At 47.2% G+C, this 24,798-nt stretch overlaps 1 protein-coding gene across 3 annotated transcripts in view; it reads left to right on the top strand.

The window, feature by feature from the left end:
- Nucleotides 1-3,696: 3,696 nt before the first annotated feature.
- Nucleotides 3,697-24,798, top strand: part of EFR3B (EFR3 homolog B) — an 88,075-nt gene continuing 66,973 nt past the window's right edge. For all 3 annotated transcript variants that reach the window (XM_029232233.1, XM_029232231.1, XM_029232232.1), the window contains exon 1: nucleotides 3,697-3,932. In XM_029232233.1, coding sequence (XP_029088066.1) covers nucleotides 3,926-3,932 — 7 coding nt within the window. In that variant the 5' untranslated portion in view covers nucleotides 3,697-3,925. The remainder of the gene's footprint in view (nucleotides 3,933-24,798) is intronic.

Below are 24,798 nucleotides of genomic sequence, written 5' to 3'. Positions count from 1 at the left end.
ACTGGACCACCAGGGAAGTCCAAAGCGCAGTGGTTATGTGACTCTCAGTGTGGACTGTAAGGCATCATAGCCTGGTGGAAAGAAAATGTGTCTTGGGCAAGAGTTTCCTGGGCTTGAGTTCCTGCTCATTTACTAGAATTCCAATTACTATGGTGGAAGGCCATAGAAGAAGCAGAGTAGAGCTTCATGAAGAAAAAAACTAGGGCTTCCCGGGTGGTGCAGTGGTTGAGAATCTGCCTGCTAATGTAGGGGACACGGGTTCGAGCCCTGGTCTGGGAAGATCCCACATGCCGCAGAGCAACTAGGCCCGTGAGCCACAACTACTGAGCCTGCGCATCTGGAGCCTGTGCTCCGCAAAAAGAGAGGCCGCGATAGTGAGAGGCCCGCGCACCGCGATGAAGAGTGGCCCCCGCTTGCCGCAACTAGAGAAAGCCCTCGCACAGAAATTAAGACCCAACACAGCAAAAATAAAAATAAATAAATAAATAAAATTTTTTAAAAAAGAAAAAAACTAAACTGCATCCACAGTACGGCCCAAGCTGTAAAAATTATGATTAAATTAGGACAGGGTCTCAGTTTCCCAGCTGTAAAACGGGAATAATAGTATGGACCTTGCAAGGTCACCCAGAGCATTACATCAGATAACCTGTGTAAAGTGCCTGGCACAGAACCTGTGGCTCAGTGGTCACGCAATAAATGTTATTTCTTCTCCACTTTCCTTACCGTCACATTCATCCCATGTTTTGGATTTCCACAGCTAGAGTAAGAACCTAGTTAGAGTAGGAATCCCAATTCTGACTTTCCCTCCTTTCCATAGTTCACCCAAAGATATCTGATTTGGCATCTGTATTTGTTATCTGTTTGGCATCTTTTCATGGGCACACTATTCTGGATATTGGGGCCCTTGGGTTCTGCACTTTTGTTTTAAACCGTGAGCTGGAATATTGTGTTCCAGCTTCCTTGTATGTAACACCACTACCCTAGATTTCCACAGCACCATTTCCTGCACATATTTTATCTAAACATCTTGACTACCCCTCAGAGAAGCTGAGTATGGGCCCGATTCCTCCACCACTGAACATATAGACCCAGAGGGGCCTGAGTGGTCGGGCCAAAGCACCCATGGCAAAGGGTGCAGGTTGGCCAGAGTGACCCCATCCCTGTGCCCTGAGGGGCCACATACCAATGGGATCTAACTGGGAATACAGGTTGGGGTGAGGGTGAGGACCACTCCAGGCCTGGTTCAGTCATGAGGATCCAGGAGCACCCTCCCAAAGGATGGTGCTAACTAGAGTTGCCAGATAAAACATAGGTCCAATCTGAATTTCAGGTAAACAAAAATAACTTTTTTAGTATAACATGTCCCCAGTATTTCATGGGACATACACTAAAAATTATTCCTTATTTATTCAAAATTGAAATTTAATTGGTCATTCTGTATTTTCATTTGCTAAATCTGGCAGCCCTAGATCTAACAGGAAAGCCTTTGGATCGGTGCTCAAAGTCCTCCCAGCATGGCGCCAGACTACCTTCTCAGCCTCCCTTCCTACTTCGCCATGCAGCTTGTGGGATTTTAGCTCCCCAAACAGGACTGAACCTGCGACCTCGGCAGTGAGAGAGCGGAGTCCTAACCACGGGACTGCCAGGGAGTTCCCATCCCTTCTTACTTCTGCTCCCTGTCCCAGACTCTGTTCCAGCCAGATGAGACTCCAGGCTGTGGCTCACATACTCTCTCCCCTCTACCATCCTGACCTTTGCAAATTGTAGTCCCTCTGGCTGGAATTATTTACATTATCTCCACATCTAAAAATCCTGCCCATTCTTCAAAGCCCATCTTGAATGTTTTTTTCCTTCCTGAAGCTCTACTCTGCTTCTTCTATGGGTCTCCACCATAGTAATTATTACATTTTATTATCATTTTTGCATGTCTCCCTTCTCCTGAGCACCTTCCACAGTGTCTAGCACATAATATAAAGTGATCAGTAAATATTTGATAAAAAGAATGAATTAGGCTCTCAGCACTCTGCATGTCTAAGTAGAGGTCTGTGCTTCTCATGCACAATTTACCATATTCTTCCTTGTCATGTAATGTTTTTATCAGTATTTATTAGTCTTATACTCCCTGCTAGAGAGTTCACTCTGTGAAGACAGACACTGCATTGCCCACTGTGCTACAGACACCAGTGTTTAATGAATATCTTTTGTGCTGCACAGATTGCGGGGGTAGAGGTATCTCTGGGTATCCAGACCAAACTAGACTCCAAATTCTCCCTTCTGCCCTGGTTCAAGGGCAAAAGTGACTCTCAGCGAATCTCAGAGTCACCTGACCTGGTCCTAGAAGTGGACATAGAAAATAGAGCTGCTTTGTGAACCATCTGAGGGTCTAGGTTAAATGTGAGCTCTAGGAACCTTCCCAGAGTTTCCCATGGGGCCTCAAGACTTGCACGTGCTGCTAAGAGAGGTAAAGAGGCAAAGGAACAGGAACAAAACTTGGAAACATCAAGAGAGTGGGAGGGGGTGGTGAGGCCAGAGAGAAATGGGAAACATGGTTTTGGGGCACAACAGAGAGCACTGTTCCAAGAGTCCAGTGACCTAGGCTCTCTCTGGCTCTGTCTCTGCCTTGGGTGAGGAAGGAAAGAAAATGAATACGTGAGTGCCCACTGTGTACTTGCATGTAGGTTTTATATAAATTTCCCAACAGTCCTGCAGGAAGCTGAGGTTCAGAGAGGGAGATGACTGGCCTATGGACACACAGCTCAGTGTATCTAGGAAAAAGGACACAATTTAATTTCTCACAGCCTCAGTTTCCTCTTCATTAAAATGAGAGACATGACAGCATCTTTAAGATTCTCTCCTAACTTCTACTAGTAGAATATTTTGAGGACAAAACCCCTCAACCTTGGGGTAAATGTGAAATGTAGAGGGGGCTGGGTGAGAAGCTTTAGGGAAGCCCTGAGCTGGGCTAGAATTTGTCTTCAGGCTGTGGGCGTGAGCCTTCTGCCTCTCTGTGTCTGTTTTCTCACTTGATTCCAGAGGGTGAAGTCGGCCCTGGGGCACAGCTAGGGAGGATCCTGGTCACAAAGCATGTGAATTACACTTGTGAATCTGGGAGAGGAAAAGCAAGCTGACTTCCTGCAGCACTAGAGCGGTGGGACGGTGTGCGTTTCCTGCGTACCTGGCGGAGGAAAGACGCGCTTTGGTAGCGAGCACTTGGCAAGAGAGTGGCCATAGCTGAGGGCTTAATTAGGGAATGGGGTTTATTAAGGGGGCCAAGGGAGGGCGGAAGGTTATGCCCCAATTCCTCTTCCTGGCGCCCCCTGGATCAGACAACGCATTCTGGATAAATTTGGGGGAGGGGCTACATATGCAGCTTCCAGCACCCCTGCTGACCCTCGGTGCCCGCGGGTTATGGGAGATCTCAGCTGTAGGCCTGAGCATTCGGACAGGAGCAGGGTGGGTCACTTCCCCTGCGGGACGCTGCCTCTGTAAAATGCGCCACCCAGCACCTGGGGGCGACAGCCTGGGAAAGGTGCTTCTAGGGATTTGGGTTTCTCGGAGGGTGGGAATTGCCGGGGGGCGAGGCGGGGCGGGGCGGAGCTTGGGCGGGGCGGCCCGGCAGTGGCCGAGCCCGCTGGAAGGGACCGTCATTAGCATAGCCTCCGCCCCTCTCGGCGCAGCCCTCCCCAGAAACCCGAGCCGAGGCTGGTCGCGCTCAGTCGGGGCTGCTGAATGGGCGTGCGGCTCCCGGCCCCTGCCCTCTGGCGTCCGGCCCCCGCTCTCGCTCCTGCTCCAGCTCCTGCTCCCGCCCCGCCCGGGCCTCCGCCGGCCGCCGCCATCGGCCACCCCGGCTGTGAATGAAAGGCCGGCGCCGCCAGGGGCTGGCTGCAGGCGACGCGGCCTCCCGGGAGGCACTCGCCCCGCCAAGATGTACGGTAAGGAGGGCTCTGCTTCCGGGCTCGCAAACTTGCAGAACGAGGACCATTGTCCCCCTGCGGGGCCCCGGCGAGGCCAGGGGCGCGGACTCGGTGCCCGGCTGGGCTCTTTCTGTCGCTCTGTGTGCGCGTCTGTGCTGGGAGGACAAAGATGTTCAGGACCGGGGGCTGTAGGGTCCTCGAGGTCCTTCGGACCTCGCTCGTTTGAGGGCGCTGGGGCGGGTGGGCGGTGGTCCGTCGGGGTGCGGGGGGCTCGGGGGATCCGAAGCGGCTGGGTTCTGGGGAAAGCGAGTCTCCCTTGGAGCCGCCGAGCAGACAGGGGGTGTCGTGACAGCATTTGCAGAATTAACAAAAGCAGGTTGTGCTGGGGAGTTTTATGCGGGAAGCCGGTCCGGGATTGCGGGGAGACGCTCGCTGCCTGTCTTGTGCAGGCTCCGAGCATGTGGGAGGCGGCGCCCGCGGTGCAGAGGGCTGGCCAGAGAGCCAGTTCTGGGAGCCTGGTCTCGCCGCCCCTGGATGGACCTGCCCTCTGCTTGCCCCTGCCGCCCGTGGGACCCAAGCTCCCGAACTTCCAGATATGCCCTCCGCAGGGATGAACGGGAGAGACGCTGCTGAGGGTGCCGGGCAGCTCTGGGTGGCCACCTCTGGCTGTCCCCTGACCTCTCTTGCCCCCTTCCACGGCCATCCCCTCAACTGATGTGCAACAGTTAGCCAGACCCTCTTGATACCCTGTTCTGCTTTAAAAATTTCCAGGAATTCCTCTGGTTTTGGAGGCAGTGAGGGTGAAGGAAATAGCACTCTGGGTCTCAGATTGCAGCTCTGAGGACTGGAGGACTGGAGACCCAGAACAGTTTAGAAATCAGCGGCATTACAGAGCCTCCAGATACTCTGAACTGGTGTGTGTGTGTGTGTGTGTGTGTGTGTGTGTGTGTATGAGAGACAGAGACAGACAGAGACAGAGACAGACAGAGAGAGGATCTCCATGGACCTAAGTCCATCGGAAATCAGGCTCTTACAGCTATTTAGGGCCAGCAAAAGAGCTGAAGCTATGCTCAGCTCCCACCCCCCTGGCCAGGTAGGGGCTCAGGTGGCACCTGAGGGGTGAGTGTCGGGAGAAAAGCACATTCCCGATTTAACCCATCGCCAAGGCCGCTCAGCTGCCTCACTCTGCAAGCAAGCGCTATGAGTCACAAAGTTTGAGGCGCAGGAAGCTGAGAACGTAGTACGAAGGCTCAGCAGTCAGGGGGCCTCATTATTTAGAGAGACACTCAGCCTTTTAATCAGCCTCCTTTCCTGCCCCATTGGTCACACATGGGCATTTCTGACCCAGGTTGGAACATCATCAGGTCCCTTCAGCAAGTGTCATCTCTTGGATGGGCCAAGGCTGGGGAGTGGGGTGGGAGGGGATTGACTTCAGAGCGTGTGCTGCTGGCCAATGGGGAGTCTGCAGGAAGGTAGCAAGGCGGTCGTGTTTTATAAGCTAGCAGGCTGTGAGGTTCCCAGTAGAGAGCTATATTTTCTTACTCTCTGTTTTTCCCCCGTTCTTTTCTGCAGAGTGAGCAGGCTAAAGCTGCAGATCACTTGATAAAAGCATGTGACTGCAGGGGCACCTGCAGTGGGGAAGGAGTTAGGACGAGGCCCAGCAGAATGGGTAAGAATTAGGAACCCTAGTTCTGCTGGGTCACCTCGAGGCGTTTAGTCCGAGGCAGTTTGATAACTGATCCCAGGATGCCTGAGCGTTGGGAGTCCCAGTCTGCCTCTGTTGTGTGAAGCAAGTCAAGGGAGAGTTGGATGGTACAGAAAGGTGAACCGGGAGGCTGGCATATCTGCGTGCTATTTTTGGATACACCACAGATTTTCAGTTCTGTTTTATAATATGTTCTTATTCCTCCAGATGCAAACAGAGACGGTACTTACCCCTGAATCATGCATAGAAAGATTGTAATGAAGGAATCCTCTGCATACTTGCCTGCAGCAAAGTCATGCCAATGCCGGTTGGGAGATGATTACTGAATCTCGCTTAGTGCAAAGCCTTGTCTTAGGAGGTGTGACAGGTGCCCACTCTCCAAGGGGAGGGCTCGTTGGCCTGGATTTTAGTATTTTCTTGACTCTCATGAAAAGAAAGGGTCCGTGTCATACTTATAATCATTCTCTCCTCAGCGGCAATCAAGTGATGAAAAAAGATGTGAATAGGGAGGTTGGGAAGGCATAGAATCATAGACTTCTTATACTTGGTTCTTATTTTCTGAGTGATTTATCCAAGGTGACACAGTTAGATGGAAAAAGGCAAAATGAAAACAGGGGCTTCCTAGCTCAGTGCCCCTCCCCCTCCCCTGATGCCCTGGGTAAATGCTCACTGGGAAAATGCCACCAGGGATTTTATTAACTGATGGGCAGTGAGGCCCCTGTGTAGAGCCAACAGTCACGTAAGAGCTTTAGGTAAAGGTGTCGCTTGACCATCCACCCTGGTTACTGGATCCATTATCAGTGTGCATAATCTCACTCCCATTGCTGCCTCTCAGCTGCGTGGTGATGCTGGACAGATCTTCACCTCCCCTCTCGTCTCCTCCTCACCTTACCTCTGCCCCCGAGAACTCAGTCTCCCTGTGTCCTCAGTTTCCCCCATCTTCTTCTTTCCATCTATGGGAGAATAAGGGCCCCTTGTCTTTGCTAGAGGACACGGTGCCATCTGGGACAGAAAGAATCCTAGACATGGGGCCAGCCCATCTCAACCCAGAGTCAGTTCATGTTTGTTTCATCTTAGACAAGTGGGTTTGTCTCTTAGAATGATATCTCTGTATAAAACGGCGAGAGGCCCATCCACCTCCCAGGTCTGTGTGAGCCTCAGAGCTGGACCGTGGATGTGACTGTGCATTATAAGAGGTTCTACACTCACAGGACAAATTGCTCAAGAGCCTATGCCCTTCAGGTCCTCCTGGACCTTTGCCCTTCTCTTTTCCTCTCTGCTGACTCCTAAAGATGCCTGTTTGCATAACCTCCCACCCCAGCTTAACACACAAGTCACCTCGACCTAGCTAGCCACTCAAGCCACTGAACTACTTCTCCTTCCCTTCCCCAAACTCACCCCAGCTGCTTCTCACCGCTCACTCATTCCTAAAGCCCAGCCACTTTCTGGAAGCGGCTCTCCGAAAGGACACAGGTGACCCTCCACACTCTTTTTCTAACTATGAACACAGACTGACAAGGGATCTGGGAAACTATAAAAGCCCTTTGTACTCAGGTAGGAAGATTGTGAGCAAATTCTCTGCAAAAACTGGATTCCCATTAGGGTTTTTTTGTGTGTGTTAGAATTACATAATTAAAAGTTTCCCTCTGCTTCTCCCCTGGGATGGAGCCACGGTGGTCCCACCTAGGAGCGTCCCGCTTACGCACCAAGGCGGGGCCAAGCTCTCCAAGAAACACTACCCTCCGGAATCAGGGCAGCAGGCCATGAAGACGATTGGGAAGCATTTCCCCAGAACCACCGTCTGTGTAGCCCAATCTCCCTTAAACAAAAGCTGCACTAACGAATCCCTCCTCACCTCTAGGTTCTGCCTCATGCCCAACAGGCCTTTCTTCATACTTTGTGTTTCAGAAAGCCGACTGTAGGGAAAACAGCAACAGCACACAACTTTCTGTAAATGTGCATTACAGAGCGCATGTGTGTGTGACTTGTGGATGGCGGGGAGAAGTGCAGGGTGGAGCCGACTCCACGTGCGGCACAAAGGCTCACCTTGGCAGACAGCTCCACAGATCCTGCTTCTCCTCATCGCGGGACACACACACACACACACACACACACACACACACACACACTCTCTCTCTCTCTCTCTCTCTCTCTCTCTCTCTCTCTCTCTCTCTCCAACCTCATCCCCCAAATCCTGACGCAGTCCTATGGTGCAGCATGTGGCTTGTTCAGGTGGGAGCTGTCCCCCCGCCCCCTCCCTTCTCCTCCTGACTCCTTTATTCCCCGTAGCGGGGCGGGGGGGTGGAGTGAGTAGAGCCTGTCTTCTCTCTTGCTGCTCACAGCTCAGTGATTTCAAACGGTTGCAGTTTCCTTATCACACATAAATAAAAACAAAAAGTTAATATCACCTTATGGAAAATCTGGAAAAGGGAGGAGGGGGAAAAAAACCATCCACAATTCTACCCACTGGAACCAACCTTTCATATTGTTATATAAATTACCCCTAAGATTTTGTGCTTACCTGCTTTTGCCCTTTCTTTTCTCTTTCTTGCCTTGCTCCTGGCGTGTTACCCTGGTTGTGATGGTGGCTCTGCCCCTCAGGTAACCTTGGACCTGACTTTCTGAGCCTGTTTCCTGGCTCTACAGGATGACAATGCCCACCTCCTGCAGGGATTAATCAGGATAAGAGAGCTGCCCGCACTTTCTCCTTCCCTTTCTTCAACTTTCTCTCTTCTCTCCATTTCTTATTTTAAAAAAGGGGCAAAAAAAAAAAAAAAAAAAAGAAAATTAAGCTTATGTCTCATAAGCTTAATAACAGTGCTTGTGATACTGTTCCTGGTATAAACAGAAGAAAAATCTACTTTGAAAAGCATCTTTTGGGAATTCCCTGGTGGTCCAGTGGTTTGGACTCTGCGCTTCTACTGCAGGGGGCCCAGGTTTGATCCCTGGTTGGGGAACTAAGATCCCACACAAGCCAACGTGTGTGGCCAAAAAAAAAAAGCATCTTTTTTTTTTCCCCCTGGTAGTCATCCAGTCCTTCTAGAAAATCTGGAAAACACCGTAAACAATAAACAAGTATAACTGCTTTTACTATTTTGATATCTTTCCTTCCATGCATTTGTTTATGTGGTTAGAATTATTCATTTCCCATAATTTGGTATTCTATTTTTTTCTACTTAACATTAGAATATAAGCATTCCCCCACCCCCCAAGTTAACACAGAGTCACTGGCTGCCATTTTTAATGCCATTTTAATGCTATGTAACAGTCCACTGAATAGACATATAATTTCCTTGTTGTTCATAAAGATTCAGTGTTATAACCGTGGGAAGAGTAGCTGGTGCACAGAGCTTTCTCCGCACCTTGGAGTATCTCCCTAGCCCTCCAAATGGGTTGATCAAGGTATATAAACATTTTAAAGATTTGTTACATATTGTCAAATTGTTTTCAATTTGTATCGATAACACCAGCCGTTATAAGAGTACCTATCTCCTTGTACTCTCAAAAGCATTAAAGGTTGAGATTTTTTCCTAATCTTACTACTTTGATAAGAAACATTATATAATTTTAACTTGCATTCTTTATTACTAGTGAAGTCAAACACTTCCTGTATTTTCTCATCTTTTGCATTTTAGTGAATTGTCGTATGAGTATGATTAGTTTATTTATTGAGGACTTAACCATTGGTCTGTCATTTGCTTTATGCTTTGTATTTTGAAGGGAAATAGACATAAACTATCAAGTATTTGTGGAGTGTCAACTATATATGATACTACACAGGGCATCGTGAGGGATAAAAAATGTATAAAAGTTCCTTCCATCAAGAAGTTTCCAGTTTCAGTGCGCAAACGAGTTGTAAAACCTGCAAAAAATTAAACGATACAGAGACAGGTTCAGTAAAATTGCACAGTTTCGCGAGGTAGAATGGAGCTACTCTTCAGATGGTCAGCCAGCAATATTTGGACGTGGAAGAGCCCACTGGGAGGTGGATCCATTAGGAGGGCCTCGCAGGACAGCAGGCATTTGTGTGACGTTCTGAGGGCTGGGGGGTAGGGGGCCGGGGAGCATGCCGGGAGACACACCAGGGTAAGTGCACAGAGGTGGGGAAAGAAAAGCCATGTCCAGGGATAGTTAGGGAAACTGCCAGGGACTGGGCAGTTTAGATGGTGAATTATGTGATGGAGTAGGAGATTTTGTCAGGATACGGAGTTTTCACTTACCCCTATGAGCAGCAGGAGCCGGTGAAGAGTTGAAAACTGTCAAATGGCTGATTTGCTCAATTAATGTTTTAAAGAAGTGAAACTGGGGGGCACTGTGCAGAATGGGTGGGGGGGATGATGGGACATGAAGGAAAGAGGAGGAGATAGATGCTGAAGATGCAGGCGGTAGCCTGAGGAGTGAGAAAGCTTTGGACCCGTTACAATTGTGCATATGCAGTGGAAGATGTTTGCCCCTTAAAAAAAGAAAAAAAAAAAAAGCAGTAGGACTGGGTGGGGATAAGGTGAACTGAAACTTTAAAAAAAATTCCCATGGTACATAAAATGTGGGTTATATAAGCAGATATAAAAAATAGTTTATTGTGAAATAGGTGCTAAATTACCTAGAGCAGTAAATTTATTATAATCTAATTCTAAAGAGGATTTGGAGCATATATTTTACACACACACACACCTGTGCTACAATAAATAAAGAAATCGGGCTTCCCTGGTGGCGCAGTGGTTGAGAGTCTGCCTGCCGATGCAGGGGACACGGGTTCGTGCCCGGTCCGGGAAGATTCCACATGCCGCGGAGCAGCTGGGCCCGTGAGCCATGGCCGCTGAGCCTGCGCGTCCGGAGCCTGTGCTCCGCAGCGGGAGGGGCCGCGACGGTGAGAGGCCCGCGTACCGCAAAAAAATCAATCAGTCAATCAATCAATGCAAAGAAAATCTAAGAGTAAAACAGAAAAAAAAAAAAAAAAAGCCAAATATAAAGTTGTATCAGGGAAAAAACACCTATCAAACAGCCCTGTTGCAAATTCAGTTTTGAGCTTCCTGTAGGCCAAAAAAAGAGGAGAAAAGTCATTTGCAAAACTCATAGCATCTTTAAAACTTTTAAAAAAATGCAATTGCCTGGGACAAATACAGTTTTTTGAGATGCTAAGATCTGAAAGAAATTCCTCCCTGAGTTCCTCCTTAAAAAGGAGATATTTCAAAACTATTGGCCTAAATTAGAGTTTTCTTTTGAAAATATAGTTCCCTTAATCAGCTCTATCCCAGTTTGTAGAGTATGAAGACTGGTCCAAATACAAGTCTGTGGATTCTGACTCCTCCCTGAAACTGCCACGGGCTCTGCTGTCGGCTTCCTTCCTGGTTTGGATGAGCCAGGACCTGCCGAGGCTCCTGCCCCGCTTCGCAGCTGTGGATGTTACTTTCTCCTTCTACGGATGAATGGGAGTCTTTTGAGAGTGTGCTCCCTGGAGAAGCTCTTCCTGTCTCCACAATCCAGGGAGGCCTGTCTGTCCCTCTCGTTCACATGCCTTATTTTAATTCACTGCACAGCCATGGACCACAATCTAATATTCCTCTCCTCTGTGTTCCCCACTGCATCTTTAGGGCACAGAGCACTGCCTGGTATGGAGTAGGTGCTCAAAAATCTACTCATTCATCCTTGTTGAATGGGTGAATCCTGAGCTAGATGTCTTTTCTGAAATTTACCTCTTTATAACTTCTGACCCTCTCTGTATTTCAGCCTTAACTGTGTTTTGAATAACAGTACGATTACACTTACTTTCGTTTCCATTCATTGGGCACCACTATGTGCCAAGCAGCGTTCTAAGCACTTTTTAGGTATTTACTGATTTAATCCTCCCCAGATTCTAGGGGTTGGTAATTATTATTCTCACTTTAGAAATGAGAAAACTGAGGAGCTAAGGGTTTTAGTGACCCACCCGTGGCTACACGGTTACGTGATTGGGCTGGGATTTGAACCTCGGCATTCCAGCTCCACAGTGCAGACTCACCCCCCTCCTACAATGCTGTCCCTAGAATATTCTGAATATTTCAGAGAGTATGGGTCTTTCCTTTGCAGAGCTCACTGCACCACAGAGACTGGCACATGTCAACTTGGGGAGAGAGGAGAGTGTGCGCGTCAGGGATGAACTGCTGAGGGGGATGTGCCTTCTTGTTGGTCCCAGGCCCACCAGCAGGGAAGCAGGGAGCTCGCTTCAGGTTGGAGCCTCTGCCTCTTGGCAGCCTCCCCGCCTCCTTTATCATCGTTTTGCTTTGTCGGAGAGAGAAATGGCCCAGGAATAGTCTGGGGGACCTAGATGAGAAAAGGTAAGTAAGAGAGGATTCAGGAGAGTAGGTTGGTGAGGGCGGAAGACAACGTAAGCGCCAGTGGTGGCATGAAAAACAAGGGAGCTTGGGCGTGCATCTCAGAGAGAGAGACTGGCAGGCAGGCGGGTGGGGCCGTCATTCAACCAGCACTGAGTCACACACATGCCTTGTTGGCAGTGTTCTTAACAACATGGTCCATGGTCAGTGCTTGGCCTAGAGGACCCAGAAGGACCCCAGAGACTGAGACCTTCATTCACAGGAGGAGCTTCTGTTTTTCTGATAGTTTGTCTGTGAATTAAAACTCCTTCCCCACATCTTCGGGTCCAGCCAGCCTAGAAGTAGTGATTGCTGCCTCTGAGAGGTGGAGTTAGGACTGAGCTGTGTGTGTTAGAGAGGGACGGTGGTCCAAGTCCCTAGTGGCCACCTTCTAGCCATAGGACCCTGAACAGTTATTTCCTCTCTCTCTGAGCCCATTCCCTCCCCTATAAAATGGGGATAGTTTGCTTTGTAATGAGAAAATGTCCCCATACATGTATTTATGTTATAGAACATCATACCTGTGAAAGGGGATATTATCATCACCTGAGCAATTCTTGTGGTTGCTTCTCGGGCAAGGCCATGCCCTTTCCAGAAACAGTGACAATCCCTGCTTACAAGGATGAGTATGTCATATTTAGACTGTATTTGTTAAAATCCTTAGACAGAGGGGTCTGATAATAAGAATGTCAAACCAGAGAGCTGCTACAGGATTGGCAAGCTGGGCCCCTGCCTCTGGGAAGCCTACCTGCCTGATGGGGACCCTGAACGGGGACAACCATAACGCTGATTCTGTCGAGCACTTTCTTGTCTCCTCGAGGACCATGCACAGATTGGTGGGCCGTGACTGTGTCCCTCTCATCCCTGTACCAGAAAGATGAGAAAATCTCTTAGACCACAAAGAGGACAGGTGTGACATCTTCATCTAAGTCCTTAGACTACGCTAAATTCTTGTGCATTACTAAAATGTAGCAATGTTTATTCTGTGTCATTCTGTTCATTACCTCCACTCAGAACAACCCTTTGGTGGTGGACGTCATTACACCTGTGGTTGAGCTGGGGACACAGAGATTCAGAAGACCAATAATTTGCCCAAGGTCGTGCAGCTGGTTGAAGTTCATTCTCCATTGTCTCTTAAGCAAGTGTTCACAGAACTGCATGTGAGATTAAAACACTGCTTTTGTACCTGACGGCAATTACGTGTGCCTTATGCCAAATGGCAAATTTCACCACAAGAGAATTCCAAACTGAATACTTCAGTAGATTTTACATAGTTTAGTTGTGGCTTTACGTCTAGGAATATGGGTGCCTGATGAGGACTTTGAAGCTCAGTGCCCTAATTCACATGCTGTAGTTTGCCTATAAATCTGAGAATTAGGATTCCTGGGCTCAAATGCTAACTTTCTCATTACCCTACAGAAGGACCCAGATAAATTCAAGCATCTGGGAGCCAGGAGTCTTAGATTCTTAGCCTGGCAGGGCTCCAAGCTTCATCATAACTATTCAGAACAATTTCTCTCCATGTCCCAACTTTCTTTTCAGGTGAGTAATACGTGAAATAACATTTATAAATCATAAGTCCTAAGTTACAAGAACATTTATAAAGACCTTGGGTGAAGATCTCTTAGAAAGGCACTGCTTGTAATAAAGCGATGCATTCCCAGCACCTCCTAGCTTCGTACTACTTGTGCAGGAGGTATGTTCCTAGAGCTGAGTCATACAGGATGGATGCTGAAAAAACCCAGAGCTGTGCAGCCTTCACCAAGCCTTCTTTGTGTCCCCACTGTATCTTATACTTGGCTGTTATTTTTTTCATGTATTTGTCAAACTGAATGTCATTTATTCCTTTACACACTAGATCTGTGAACCTCTTGAGGACACAACCTCTACCTTAATCTTCGTTTTTCCTAGCATCTAGGGGAGATCTTTGGTATGTAGTAAGACCTCAGATATTTGCATCGCACTATAAAATAATTGTATGTGTCATTCATCCAACCATAGGTACATACCTAGCAGCCCAAGTTTCCAAGGTACCAGTGATGGTGGGCTGGGGAATCTCTCTAAGAACAGAGAGGATCCTGTAGTGACAACTTACTGTGCCTTCCTGCATCGATCATAATTTTGTAGAGCATAAAGAATACGCCAGAATATAACCATTTGGCTTTTCCTCCAGACTTCAGTGGTGTTAATGATGAGAAGTAACCACTTGGCCCACCAATGAGATGGTTAGGGCAGTTAGAGAGTCATTCTTACATATTTCTTCCTTGGTTTGTAGAGCTCGGAATAAATGTTGCAATCATTTTCTTCAAAAAGGAAGGTTACTTAGTGGCATAGTTATGGGTAAATCTTTATTTTGATTTCCATTCATATTGTCTGTGCAGTATTCTTTCACAAAACAAGAAAGATGAAAAGGCCTTTTGAGGCAAAGGCAATGAAATGTCTGTTTCTCGAAGCACTTGGCCAGAATGTTCCTGGATAAAGCACCCTGCACCCTTGTGCACCTTTGGTCTCAGGGCTAGAGTTCGGGGGCACCTGGAATAGCAGGGGTGCTGACTTTGGCTGAGGTTCCTAATACAGGTAGAGTAGAAAAGGGAAAAAATACCAGGGTCGTCCCATTGCTTCCCTCAAACCCCTGATAGGGGCATGGTCCTTGTAGCAGGCCTGGGCCCAAGGGCTGCTAAATAGAGTAAACATGTCTGATTGTCTGACTATCTTGAGAAATTTCACCCCAAAGATATTCCCTAGCACTGCTGGGAATGTCCTCTTCTCCCCCAGACAACACTGTTGGAGCAGAACAGGGCCGAGTGTTCTGGAGAGGAGTGGGTGGTGCTGGACATCATACAAGGCCTCCCTTCTGTTTTCTCAAGGACATTCATTTCTGCACTGGGAGGGAGCGTTGGCCGTCAGGGTGATTCAGGCTCTGTTGCTGTGTGAATCTGGGCAAGATTCTCAACCTCCGTCAGATTTAGGTTCACCATCTGTAAGTTGGGAGAGCCGGACTGGATGGTCTTGAAGGGTTTCCCAGTTCTTACGTCTGCACCTGGGTTGGGGTGACTGGTCTGTCCTGTGGGTGAGACAGCAGGGACTGTGGGTACATCCACAGCAGGAGATCCCAGTGGTAATGTAGGCACTGGGGTCTTGGGTTCTTTATGTAACCTGGCCAAGCATCCATTTCCTCACTGATAAGACCAGGATAATGATCCCTTTGTTAATTCAAACAGTGTCTGTCCTGGGGTCCTGTTGAATGAAATGATGCTCCTGACAAGTATGCTGGGGTAGGCATGGATAAGAGGTGTGTGCCTTCCAAGTGCTGGATGCTATGATTCTTGCCCTATGTACATTCACATTTCACAAAAATCCTGTGTGGTAAGTGTTCTTTTCCCCTCTCCAATTTTCATATAAAGATAATAAAGTTCAGAGAAATTAAATGCCTTGTCCAAGGTCATCCAGCTCACTGAGTGGCATAACTAAGAAAAGAACGAGGTCTGGGTTTTTTTCCCAACACTGTTTTCTCTTCTAGTCCAAGTGGACTCGTTTAAAATGCCATTATTAATTGGACCACATCAAAATTTAAAACTTTGGTGCACCAAAGGATACTATCAACAGAGTGAAAAGGCAACCCACAGGATGGCAACCTAGAGAATATTTGCAAATCATATACCTGATAAGGGATTTCTATCCAGAATATATAAAGAATGCCTACAACTCAACAACAGAATAACAACTTGGTTTAAAATGGGAAAAGGACTTGAATAGACATTTCTTCATAGACAATATACAAATGGCCAACAAATACATGAAAAGATGCTCAATATCGCTAATTATTAGGGAAATGCAAATCAAAACCACAATGAGATACTATTTCACACTGATTAGGATGGCTATTATCAAAAAAACAGGAAATAACAAATGTTGGCAAGGGTGTGGAGAAACTGGAATCCTTGTGCACTGCCGGTGGGAATGGAAAAGGTTATGGCAGTTTTTCAAAAAATTAAAAACAGATCTACTGTATGATCCAATAATTCTGTCTTTAGATATATACCAAAAGAAGTGAAAACAGGGCCTCAAAAAGATATTTGTACACCCATGCTCATAGCAGCATTATGCAAAATGGCCCAAAGTGGAAGCCACCTAATTATATCTTGACAGATGAATGGATAAACAAGATGTGGTATATACATGCAGTAGAATATTATGCAGCCTTAAAAAGGAAGGAAATCCTGACACATGCCACAAAATGGATAAACCCTGAGGACGTTATGCTAAGTGAAATAAGCGAGTCACAGAACAACAGCCCCTGTGTGATTTCACTTATATGAGGTACCTAGAGTAGTCAACTTCATAGAATAGAGGTCAGCAGGGGCTGAGGGGATAGGTATGGAGAGTTGTTTAATGGGTACAGAGTTTTGCAAGATAAAAAGAGTTCTGGAGCATAAATAAGGCTAGGCTGATGACCTAGCGTTAGTCACCTTGTTGCTTGGGGTGTATATAAAAGGAGACCCAGAAACTGACACCATCATAATCTTGGGATCTTTAGAAAACTCCAACTTAAATTAAGAATATTATTAAAGTGCCATCTTTCAAAGAAAGTAAATTTGAATAATATCAAGGGCATGTCTGTGACTGCATTTTTGTGAAAGTGGCTGGAGGAATGATTATCAAATTTGGAGGTTCTGTTACAAATGGTCTGATTTAATGGCAAATGCATTATTCACCTTGTGGGGGAAGGTGCGTCTCAAGGAGCTAGACGCTGTCCTGAGCAGTGAAACTGAGGTACCAGGAGAGGTCATGTGACTGCCAGTGGAAAAAAAAGTGCCAGACACATTCCTCTGCAGAAAACAAGCAGTGAATTCAGATGTCGGCCCCAAATGAACCACAAGAGTTGGCGCTTGAAATTGCAGGTGGATTTTTGGTGAAGCTGCCTCTCATAACAGGCAACTCTACGCGGCCTGCTCTGAGGTCAGCAGCAGCAAGCTTTATTTATTTATAAAAGAAGCTAATGCCACGCTAGAAAGCCAGCCTGTCATCAATGCATGTACACTAGCCCTGAAAGAAACCCTCTAGAATACTAACAGTGGTTATTTCTGAGTGATAGGATCCCAGATGATTTTTAAACTTTCTTTCCAAAACTATTTGGGGGCTTCCCTGGTGGCACAGTGGTTAAGAATCCACCTGCCAATGCAGGGGACACGGGTTCGAGCCCTGGCCCAGCAAGATCCCACATGCCTCAGAGCAACTAAGCCCGTGCGCCACAACTACTGAGACTGTGCTCTAGAGCCCGCAAGCCACAACTACTGAAGCCCGTGTGCCTAGAGTCCACGCTCTGCAACAAGAGAAGCCACCATAATGAGAAGCCTACGCACGGCAACAAAGAGTAGCCCCCGCTCTCTGCAACTAGAGAAAACCCGCGCGCAGCAACGAAGACCCAACACAGCCGAAAATAAATAAATTTATTAAAAAATAACAAAAAATGAAAACTATTTGGACAGAAGTAGAGTTACAGATGTAGAAAACAAACTTATGGTTACCAGGGGATGGGGGGGAGGCATAAATTGGGAGATTGGGATTGACATATACATACTACTATATATAAAACAAATAGCTAATAAGAACCTAGTGTATAGCATAGGAAACTGCTCAATACTCTGTGATGGCCTATATGGGAAAAGAATCTTAAAAAAGAGTGGATATATGTATATGTATAACCAATTCACTTTGCTGTACACCTGAAACTAACACAACATAGTAAGACAGGGACTTCCCTGGTGGCACAGTGGTTAAGAATCTGCCTGCTAATACAGGGGACACGGTTCGAGCCCTGGTCCAGGAAGATCCCACATACCGCGGAGCAACTAAGCCCGTGCGCCACAACTACTGAGCCCGCATGCCCCAACTACTGAAGCCCGCACGCACCTAGGGCCCCTGCTCCGCCACCGCAGTGGGAAGCCTGTGCACCACAACGAAGAGTAGGCCCTGCTCGCCACAACTAGAGAAAGCCCGGGCGCGGTAACGAAGACCCAACGCAGCCAAAAATTAATTAATTAATTAATTAATTAAAAACATTGTAAGTCAACTATACTCCAATAAAAATTAAAAAAAAATTTTTTTAAACACAAAAAGCAAACAAAAAAACTATTTGGTATTTTTTTACGTTTTGTGTAGTGAGCATGTGTTTTAATGGCAGAACTAAATATAATCCAGAGTGTTTTTCACCATCAAAGGCCTGTGGATGGTTATCTAACATCTTCTCATTATGTTTTAGGTATGATTAGGCAAGAATGCATGCAAAAACAAATCAGTGATGATAGAAGTTAGAAATCAGATAGTGGTTGGGTGAGGGGCTTGACTGGGAAGGGTAACTCTCTGGGGACATCCCAAATGTTCTCTCTCTTGTTTGGGTGGTGGTTACACAAGTGTATAAGCAGTTGTCGAAACTCAAGGCACTGAACTGGTAAGATCTGTGCGTCTACTGCATGTTAATTATATTGCAATAAGACAGCAGGAAACCCAGGGAAAGAAAACATGCATGCAAACAATCGCAGGTCTGTTTTGCACTGCTGGCAGCTGGTGTGCCAGAAGACAGCCAGGGACCTGTGCCAGCCAGCACCGGGCTGTCACCCGAAGCCCAGCAAGGTCCCCAGCACCCCAGGAAAAGTGCTCATTGAGAGCTGCTGGGTGGGGCGCATGCTGCTAGAAAACTTGTGCTGAGCAGAGAGCGGAAGAAGCTGACCCAGGAAGTCCAGGCCGGCGTTGGCAGCTGGGAGGCTGATGGTGCTGGCAGGGCAGGGGGCAGAGGGCCTGTAAGGAGGGCCATCTGGTGCAAGGCCTTTGGAGCACTGCCATGGGCACTGCTGACTCTTGTTGGACCTTAAATGGCAGAACAAAGCCTGGCTTGACCAGGCCTGCTGGTGCCCGTCTCAGCACCAGGACCAGCACGGAGGGTGGCTGAGCAGAGCTGGGTGTGTGCGCAGGATTGATTTTTCCATTTCCTCCTTGGGGCTTCTGTGACCTCGCAGTGATGTCGTTCTCCTAAGAATGCATAGCCTTTAATGGCCTTATTATTCACCTGTTTCTTAATAATGTGCTGGTTTGTGATATCTCTGCACAAAGACCTACATCTCCCTAGCTAAAAATGGATTTTTTTTCCAATGGCACGTGGAAGTGAATAAATCTCAGTGTCTCCTTTGCAGCCCTGGGGTTAAGTGTGAAGATGCTATAGTCAGATAGGCCTAGGTTTGAATCCCACTACCCCAAGTAACAGTTGTGTGACTTTGGATAAGTTTCTCAACTGTGTGTACTAAGCCTCATTTTCCTCATCTGTAAAATGGGGACACAGATCCCACCTCAGTGCTATTGGGAGGATTGAATAAAACAATTCATTCAAACCTCTTAACAGTTCCTGATGCATAATGAGAGCTTAATGTTAGCTGATGTTGATGTTAATAGGAGGGGTTGTAATACGTATTTTACTATCAACAGATCCTTTTTAATGACAACATAGCAGTAACAGAGCCACCCCTCCAGAGGCTGAAGATCTGATTTGAAGCTCGCGATCTCCACTCATCATTCAGAGCTTTTTAAGAAGCTGTCCCTGGCCAGCTGGGTTTCTGCTTTCAGGACCCTCTGCTTAGCTGCTTTCTCAGACTATCTGCCTTTTGCTTCTTGCAATGTGGGCAGAACCTGCTGGAGGGACTTTCTTCCTTGTGCAGGTATATACTCAGTATGCCCATGCGCACTAGAACTGCCTCATTAAAAATGGGTCTTGGCTGTGCTTGGCCTGATGCTTACTTGGCATTTTTAGTGTGGCTCAACCTAGCACTTGTTTTGCTTTTTTTTTTTGCCGAATTCTGGTGCTTGCTCCTAATTCTGTTTTGCATTTCAAAAGTGTTGCTTCTGAAAGTCCCCTCTGGCACCATGGTCACCCTGGTCCTGACTTTATCTTTTAGCAGCTCTGGGCACGTGCCTGTTTTGTGTTCCATCACCACTGCTCATGCTGTGACAGATTCTCTGATTATATATTTGACCTTTTGAATGATTGATCTTGGAATCTTAGCCTTTAAGAGTCTGTGTCTTAAATCTGTTAGTTCATCTGTATATTTAAAGCACTCACACTTGCTCTCAATCATTTTGGCTCCATAACAATGAAGCTTCCTCTGGTTTCTATATTTGATACTGTGTTCATTTGGAAAGCTAGAGGTGAGTAACCTTGCTTTTTATAGGCTGCCTGGTGACCACAGTAGGAAACTGGACATATTATGGGAATGGGGAAAGCATTCATGGTATAAATCCTGAGTCCTGGTTTCCAGTTCTTAGCTCCAAACTTAAACCAAATCAGCAGTGAAATTTCAAGCACTCTTGTTTTCATGTGATGGATTCTACTCCCTATGCTGCAAACTCTTTGAGGGCGGGAGTTATCCACTGGAAACCTTACCCCCATGGTTCATGTGTTCTTTTTTTTTTTAAATCCTATTGTATTTATTTATTTATTTAAATTTTATTATTTTTTTTGGCCACACCATGCAGCTTTCGGGATCTTAGTTCCCCGACCAGGGATTGAACCCGGGCCCTGGCAGTGAAAGCCCCAAGTACTAACCACCGGACCACCAGGAAATTCCCCTGGTTCATGTGTTCTTAAAAAAAAAAAAAATTGAATGCCTCAATATGCCAAGTGGTAGGTATTCAGATGGATAAATTTCAGATGAATGAATTCCCACAGTGAGCTCAGAACACCTTACAGACAGCCATGCACATAGGCATTAACCTCCCACCACACCCCACCCCACCCTTGATCTCATTTATTAGGATTCCCTGGCTTTTGAAGGCCCACAAATTACTTCCTTCCATATATGTAAACAACACACTGCTTATACTGATAAAGTTTATAAAGTGAGAACCAATTAAATTATAAAATGCCAACAATGCTCTGTTAGCAGTAATTCTATCATCAAAGTTACAGAATACCTCCAGGGTCCTAAGGCTACACTGGAAGCAGGAGGTCTCAGGGCCGCTCGGGAAGTTCACGCGCGTGGCCTGGGGGCCCACGCTGCTTCTGATAGTAGAAGCAGCCTGGAGTTTGTCCATTATTCACACCTGGTGGAGGCTGAGCCTGTCAAAGCCACGTGTCCCTGTGACCCAGGCAGAGCCAAGCCAAGCACTGCCGGTGGTGGTGTCATCTTTAAATCAGTGTTTCATATAATATTTTCTGACGCTTCTAAACCCGCAATCACGGAAGCTGAGATTACGCCTCTCCTCTTCCCTTAGTAATCATTCCCCACTTGACTCGCTCTATTTGAGATTCCACGGTCACCTCTACTGAAAACCTGTCCAGAAGGTCACCAGTGGAGGCCTGATTACCGAGCCCTTTGCCTTCGCCTTCTCAGTTCTTGCTGGTTTTTTCCTCTCCTGACCACTTTCACTTTTTGAAACTCACCTCCCCCGCTCAAACTGCCGGGACACGGTGCCCTCCGGGTCCTCGCCTCCCTCTGTGATCGCGGGCGCTGTGCAGATGCCGTGAGGCCCGGCCGTTCCTGTCTCTATCGTCGCCCCTAGAAAGCCCCTCCACTTGCCCCTCAGCTGTCAACTCTGTTTGGTGGCCCTCACATGTAAAGGAAGGGAGAGAGGCCGAGCTTAGCCTGCGTTCCACTCACCCCATCTCTGGTCTTGATCCCAAATATCATCCCTTGGCTCTGGGGCCAGTGAGACACCCATCAGAAGCCCCTGCTTCTTCCTGATTTCCTTTTCCGTTTACTGCTGCTTCGCCACGGGCTGGAGACTGAATATGCCCCACCCCGCCGACCCGGGTCGCACACTCACCCTGTGTGACTTCCCCACGTTTGTCACACCTCCCGGTGGACATTCCTACTTCAAGGCCTTGTCCTGCTCCTCTGCCAGGGCTGTCACATTCTTTGTGGCCGCCCAGCAACGCCCCATCCATCTAGCCACCGGAAGTAGATTCCTTACACATTCTAAGGCACAATCAAAGATGACGTGGCTGTTAGTATAATGACAGTTCTCCCCTCTTGGCCTGGCATCCAGGGCATCTCACCACCCGGCCCCTCCCTGACACCCCAGCTGCCCTCACACTGCCCTGGACAGACTGGCCCGCTGACTTCTCTCGGAAGGCTCCCTTGGACATCGCTCCTCCGAGCTTTTGCAGATGCTGTTCCCATTGCCTGGAAAGCCCTCCTCTCTCCTCTTTGTCAACACATTATCTGTACCTCATTTCCATTGGGAAGCACCTAAACTGAAATGACACCTCCACCCTCTGACGTCCCAGCACGCTGGCTCTCTGACTCAAGTGACACTTGTCCTTTTGTTATGGCTGCTTGAGCCCATGCCCAAGAGGACAGGGACTCACGCATCCTGGTTTTATTATTTTTTTTTCTTCATCTACATCTAACGGACTCGATGCATTTGTGTTGCATGCCTGGTGTGTGCATGAATAAATGAGATGACTGCCAGGTCTTGAATCAGCTCCAGCAAGAACCAAATACAGAAAACAGTCCCTGTGTGTGTGTGTGTGTGTGTGTGTGTGTGTGTTTTAAACTCTTGGATTCCAAATCTTTGAACAGAAAATTATTCACATCAGACTTTGTGAGGTGTTTCACCCCGAAGAGAAAATGGGAAAAAAATTTAAATTATATCTATTTTAAATTAAGTGAGGAGTACATAAAACATTTTTGTTGGGGGAGGAAATTCAACTAAAAACTAAGGCTCTAAGTCGGATGCAAGTGTTCTTTATCTGCGCTGTCCAGTAAGGTAGCCACATACAGTGTGGCTAGTGTGTCCGAGGAACTGAATTTTAAATTTGATTAGTTTAAATAACCACGAGTGACTGGTGGCTACCTCATCTCCTCATCCCACGCTGGAGGTAACCAACTGATGACCCTGCACTGTGTGTCCTTATGGGTCTCTCTTTGTGCATTTACAGCGTATATTTCACACACATATTTGCATATGTGCCAAGTTTGTTGGGCCAGTAAGTGTTTCACACAAATGTCCTCATGCCATATGAGTTCTGCAGCCTCCTTTTAAATTAGCAGTGTGTTTGCAGAGCTGTCATAGGGGTGCTCTCAGCTCTGCTTTACTCGTTTCAGCTGCTTCACAGTGTCCGTTGCATGGATGCTCCCTGGTCTGTTTAGCCAGTCTCCTATTGATGAACATTTAGGTTGTTTCCAAACAAAGCCACCAATCCATTCCTACCTGCTTTCTTGTGCATCTGAGCAGGTGCAGGTACTGAGAATGGGATTTGTGAACCAAGGGGAGGAAAAGTACCAATATTCCATCTGTGGTCCTCCCAGCCCTGGTTCTCCTGGACAGAACATGCAGGGTCAGGGCCGACATGTCCTACAAGCCCCTGTGTCTGAGACAGTGCAGGGGAGCCGTTAATATTATTACTTTTTTGTAGGAAGCTGGCAGCCGTGTTCTACTCTGATCTGTGTTCTCACTCCCCATGCTGAGAAGCTGAAACCTAGATTTTATCAAACAGGCTGTGATGAGCTCTGAAAATACTGAGACATTAATAACAATTTGAAGGTGACAGACACAGACAGCATTCCTCTGCGAGCTGAGTTCACTGCAGACTTGAGGACAATCTGGAATGTCAAGTGCCTCATATTTAGAGTTCCCAAACTGTGATCATTAGACCCATCTTGGGACACAAATATAAGATAAATGGGATTAAAGGTCCATGTATTTGCTTGCATTGGATATTAGATGTTGAGCAATGAGTAAAACAAAGATTCATTGTACGATCTGCACCAGAGTCACTTTTGAAATGAGGGAAAGGAGGTCCAGGCCTTGGGAATGGCTGGGAGTCAGTGTAAATTAAAGTGAGAAGAGGAGCCGTTGCCTGCTTCTGGTGGTCACAGTGTATCTCATGCAATACTCGCCCCACCCCCCCAATTTCAAAGCATGCTGAAATAAAATTTTATTTTATTTTACTTTATTTTTGCGGTACGCGGGCCTCTCACTGTTGTGGCCTCTCCCGTTGCGGAGCACGGGCTCCGGATGCGCGGGCTCAGTGGCCATGGCTCACGGGCCCAGCCGCTCCGTGGCATGTGGGATCTTCCCAGACCGGGGCACGAACCTGTGTCCCCTGCATCGGCAGGCGGACTCTCAACCACTGCGCCACCAGGGAAGCCCTGAAATAAAAATTATTAAAGATTCCACACCAAGTTTTTTTCCCAGTGGTGATTTAAAATTCAACTCTGGAGGAGTTAGTGATGGCTGAGCTGGGATGAAGAACGGAGGAAGAAAGTGGTAAACAGCCCGTAACACCCTTTCAGTTAGAAATGTCCCACCACAGCCAGGAGTGGGAATGGGCCCCTGTCCAACAAAGAGCTGGGGACAGAGAGGAGTGCAGGTGAGCACAGGAGAGGGGAGCAGAGGCTCAGAGGGAACAGGCCCTGCTCACCAGGCTTACAGACAAGATCAGGGCAGGGGGAATTGCAAATATCCATACAGCATTCGTGGAAATGAAAACAAAGGAGGAAATTCACTGTGGTTTGATACACCAACAGGTCAAGCTGTTTTCTTTTCTCCACATCTCTTGTCCTAATTTAATCATAATTTTCATAGCTTGGGCCATACTGCGGATATAGTTTAGCACATATATACCTTTCTTATTAAACACTCCGTCCTAGGAAATTTTCCATGCTGTCACCTAGTCTTCAAAAGTATGCCAGTGAGGTTTGCACTTATATTATTTATTCAAATACATTTCAGCCAGCTGGCTAAGTTTCACTGCGTTCTTTGTTGACAGATGTTGTGATGGCAGTGTATGCTGGGTTTATGGTTAGTAGACACCTGAAAAACAGAATGCTGATTC

This window comes from Monodon monoceros, unplaced genomic scaffold (genome assembly GCF_005190385.1).
Source record: "Monodon monoceros isolate NGI ecotype Baffin Bay Population unplaced genomic scaffold, NGI_Narwhal_1 Super_Scaffold_19, whole genome shotgun sequence".
Classification (NCBI taxonomy): Eukaryota; Metazoa; Chordata; class Mammalia; order Artiodactyla; family Monodontidae; genus Monodon; species Monodon monoceros.
Note: the sequence above shows the minus strand (reverse complement) of the source record. Positions and strands in the feature narration are given on the sequence as shown.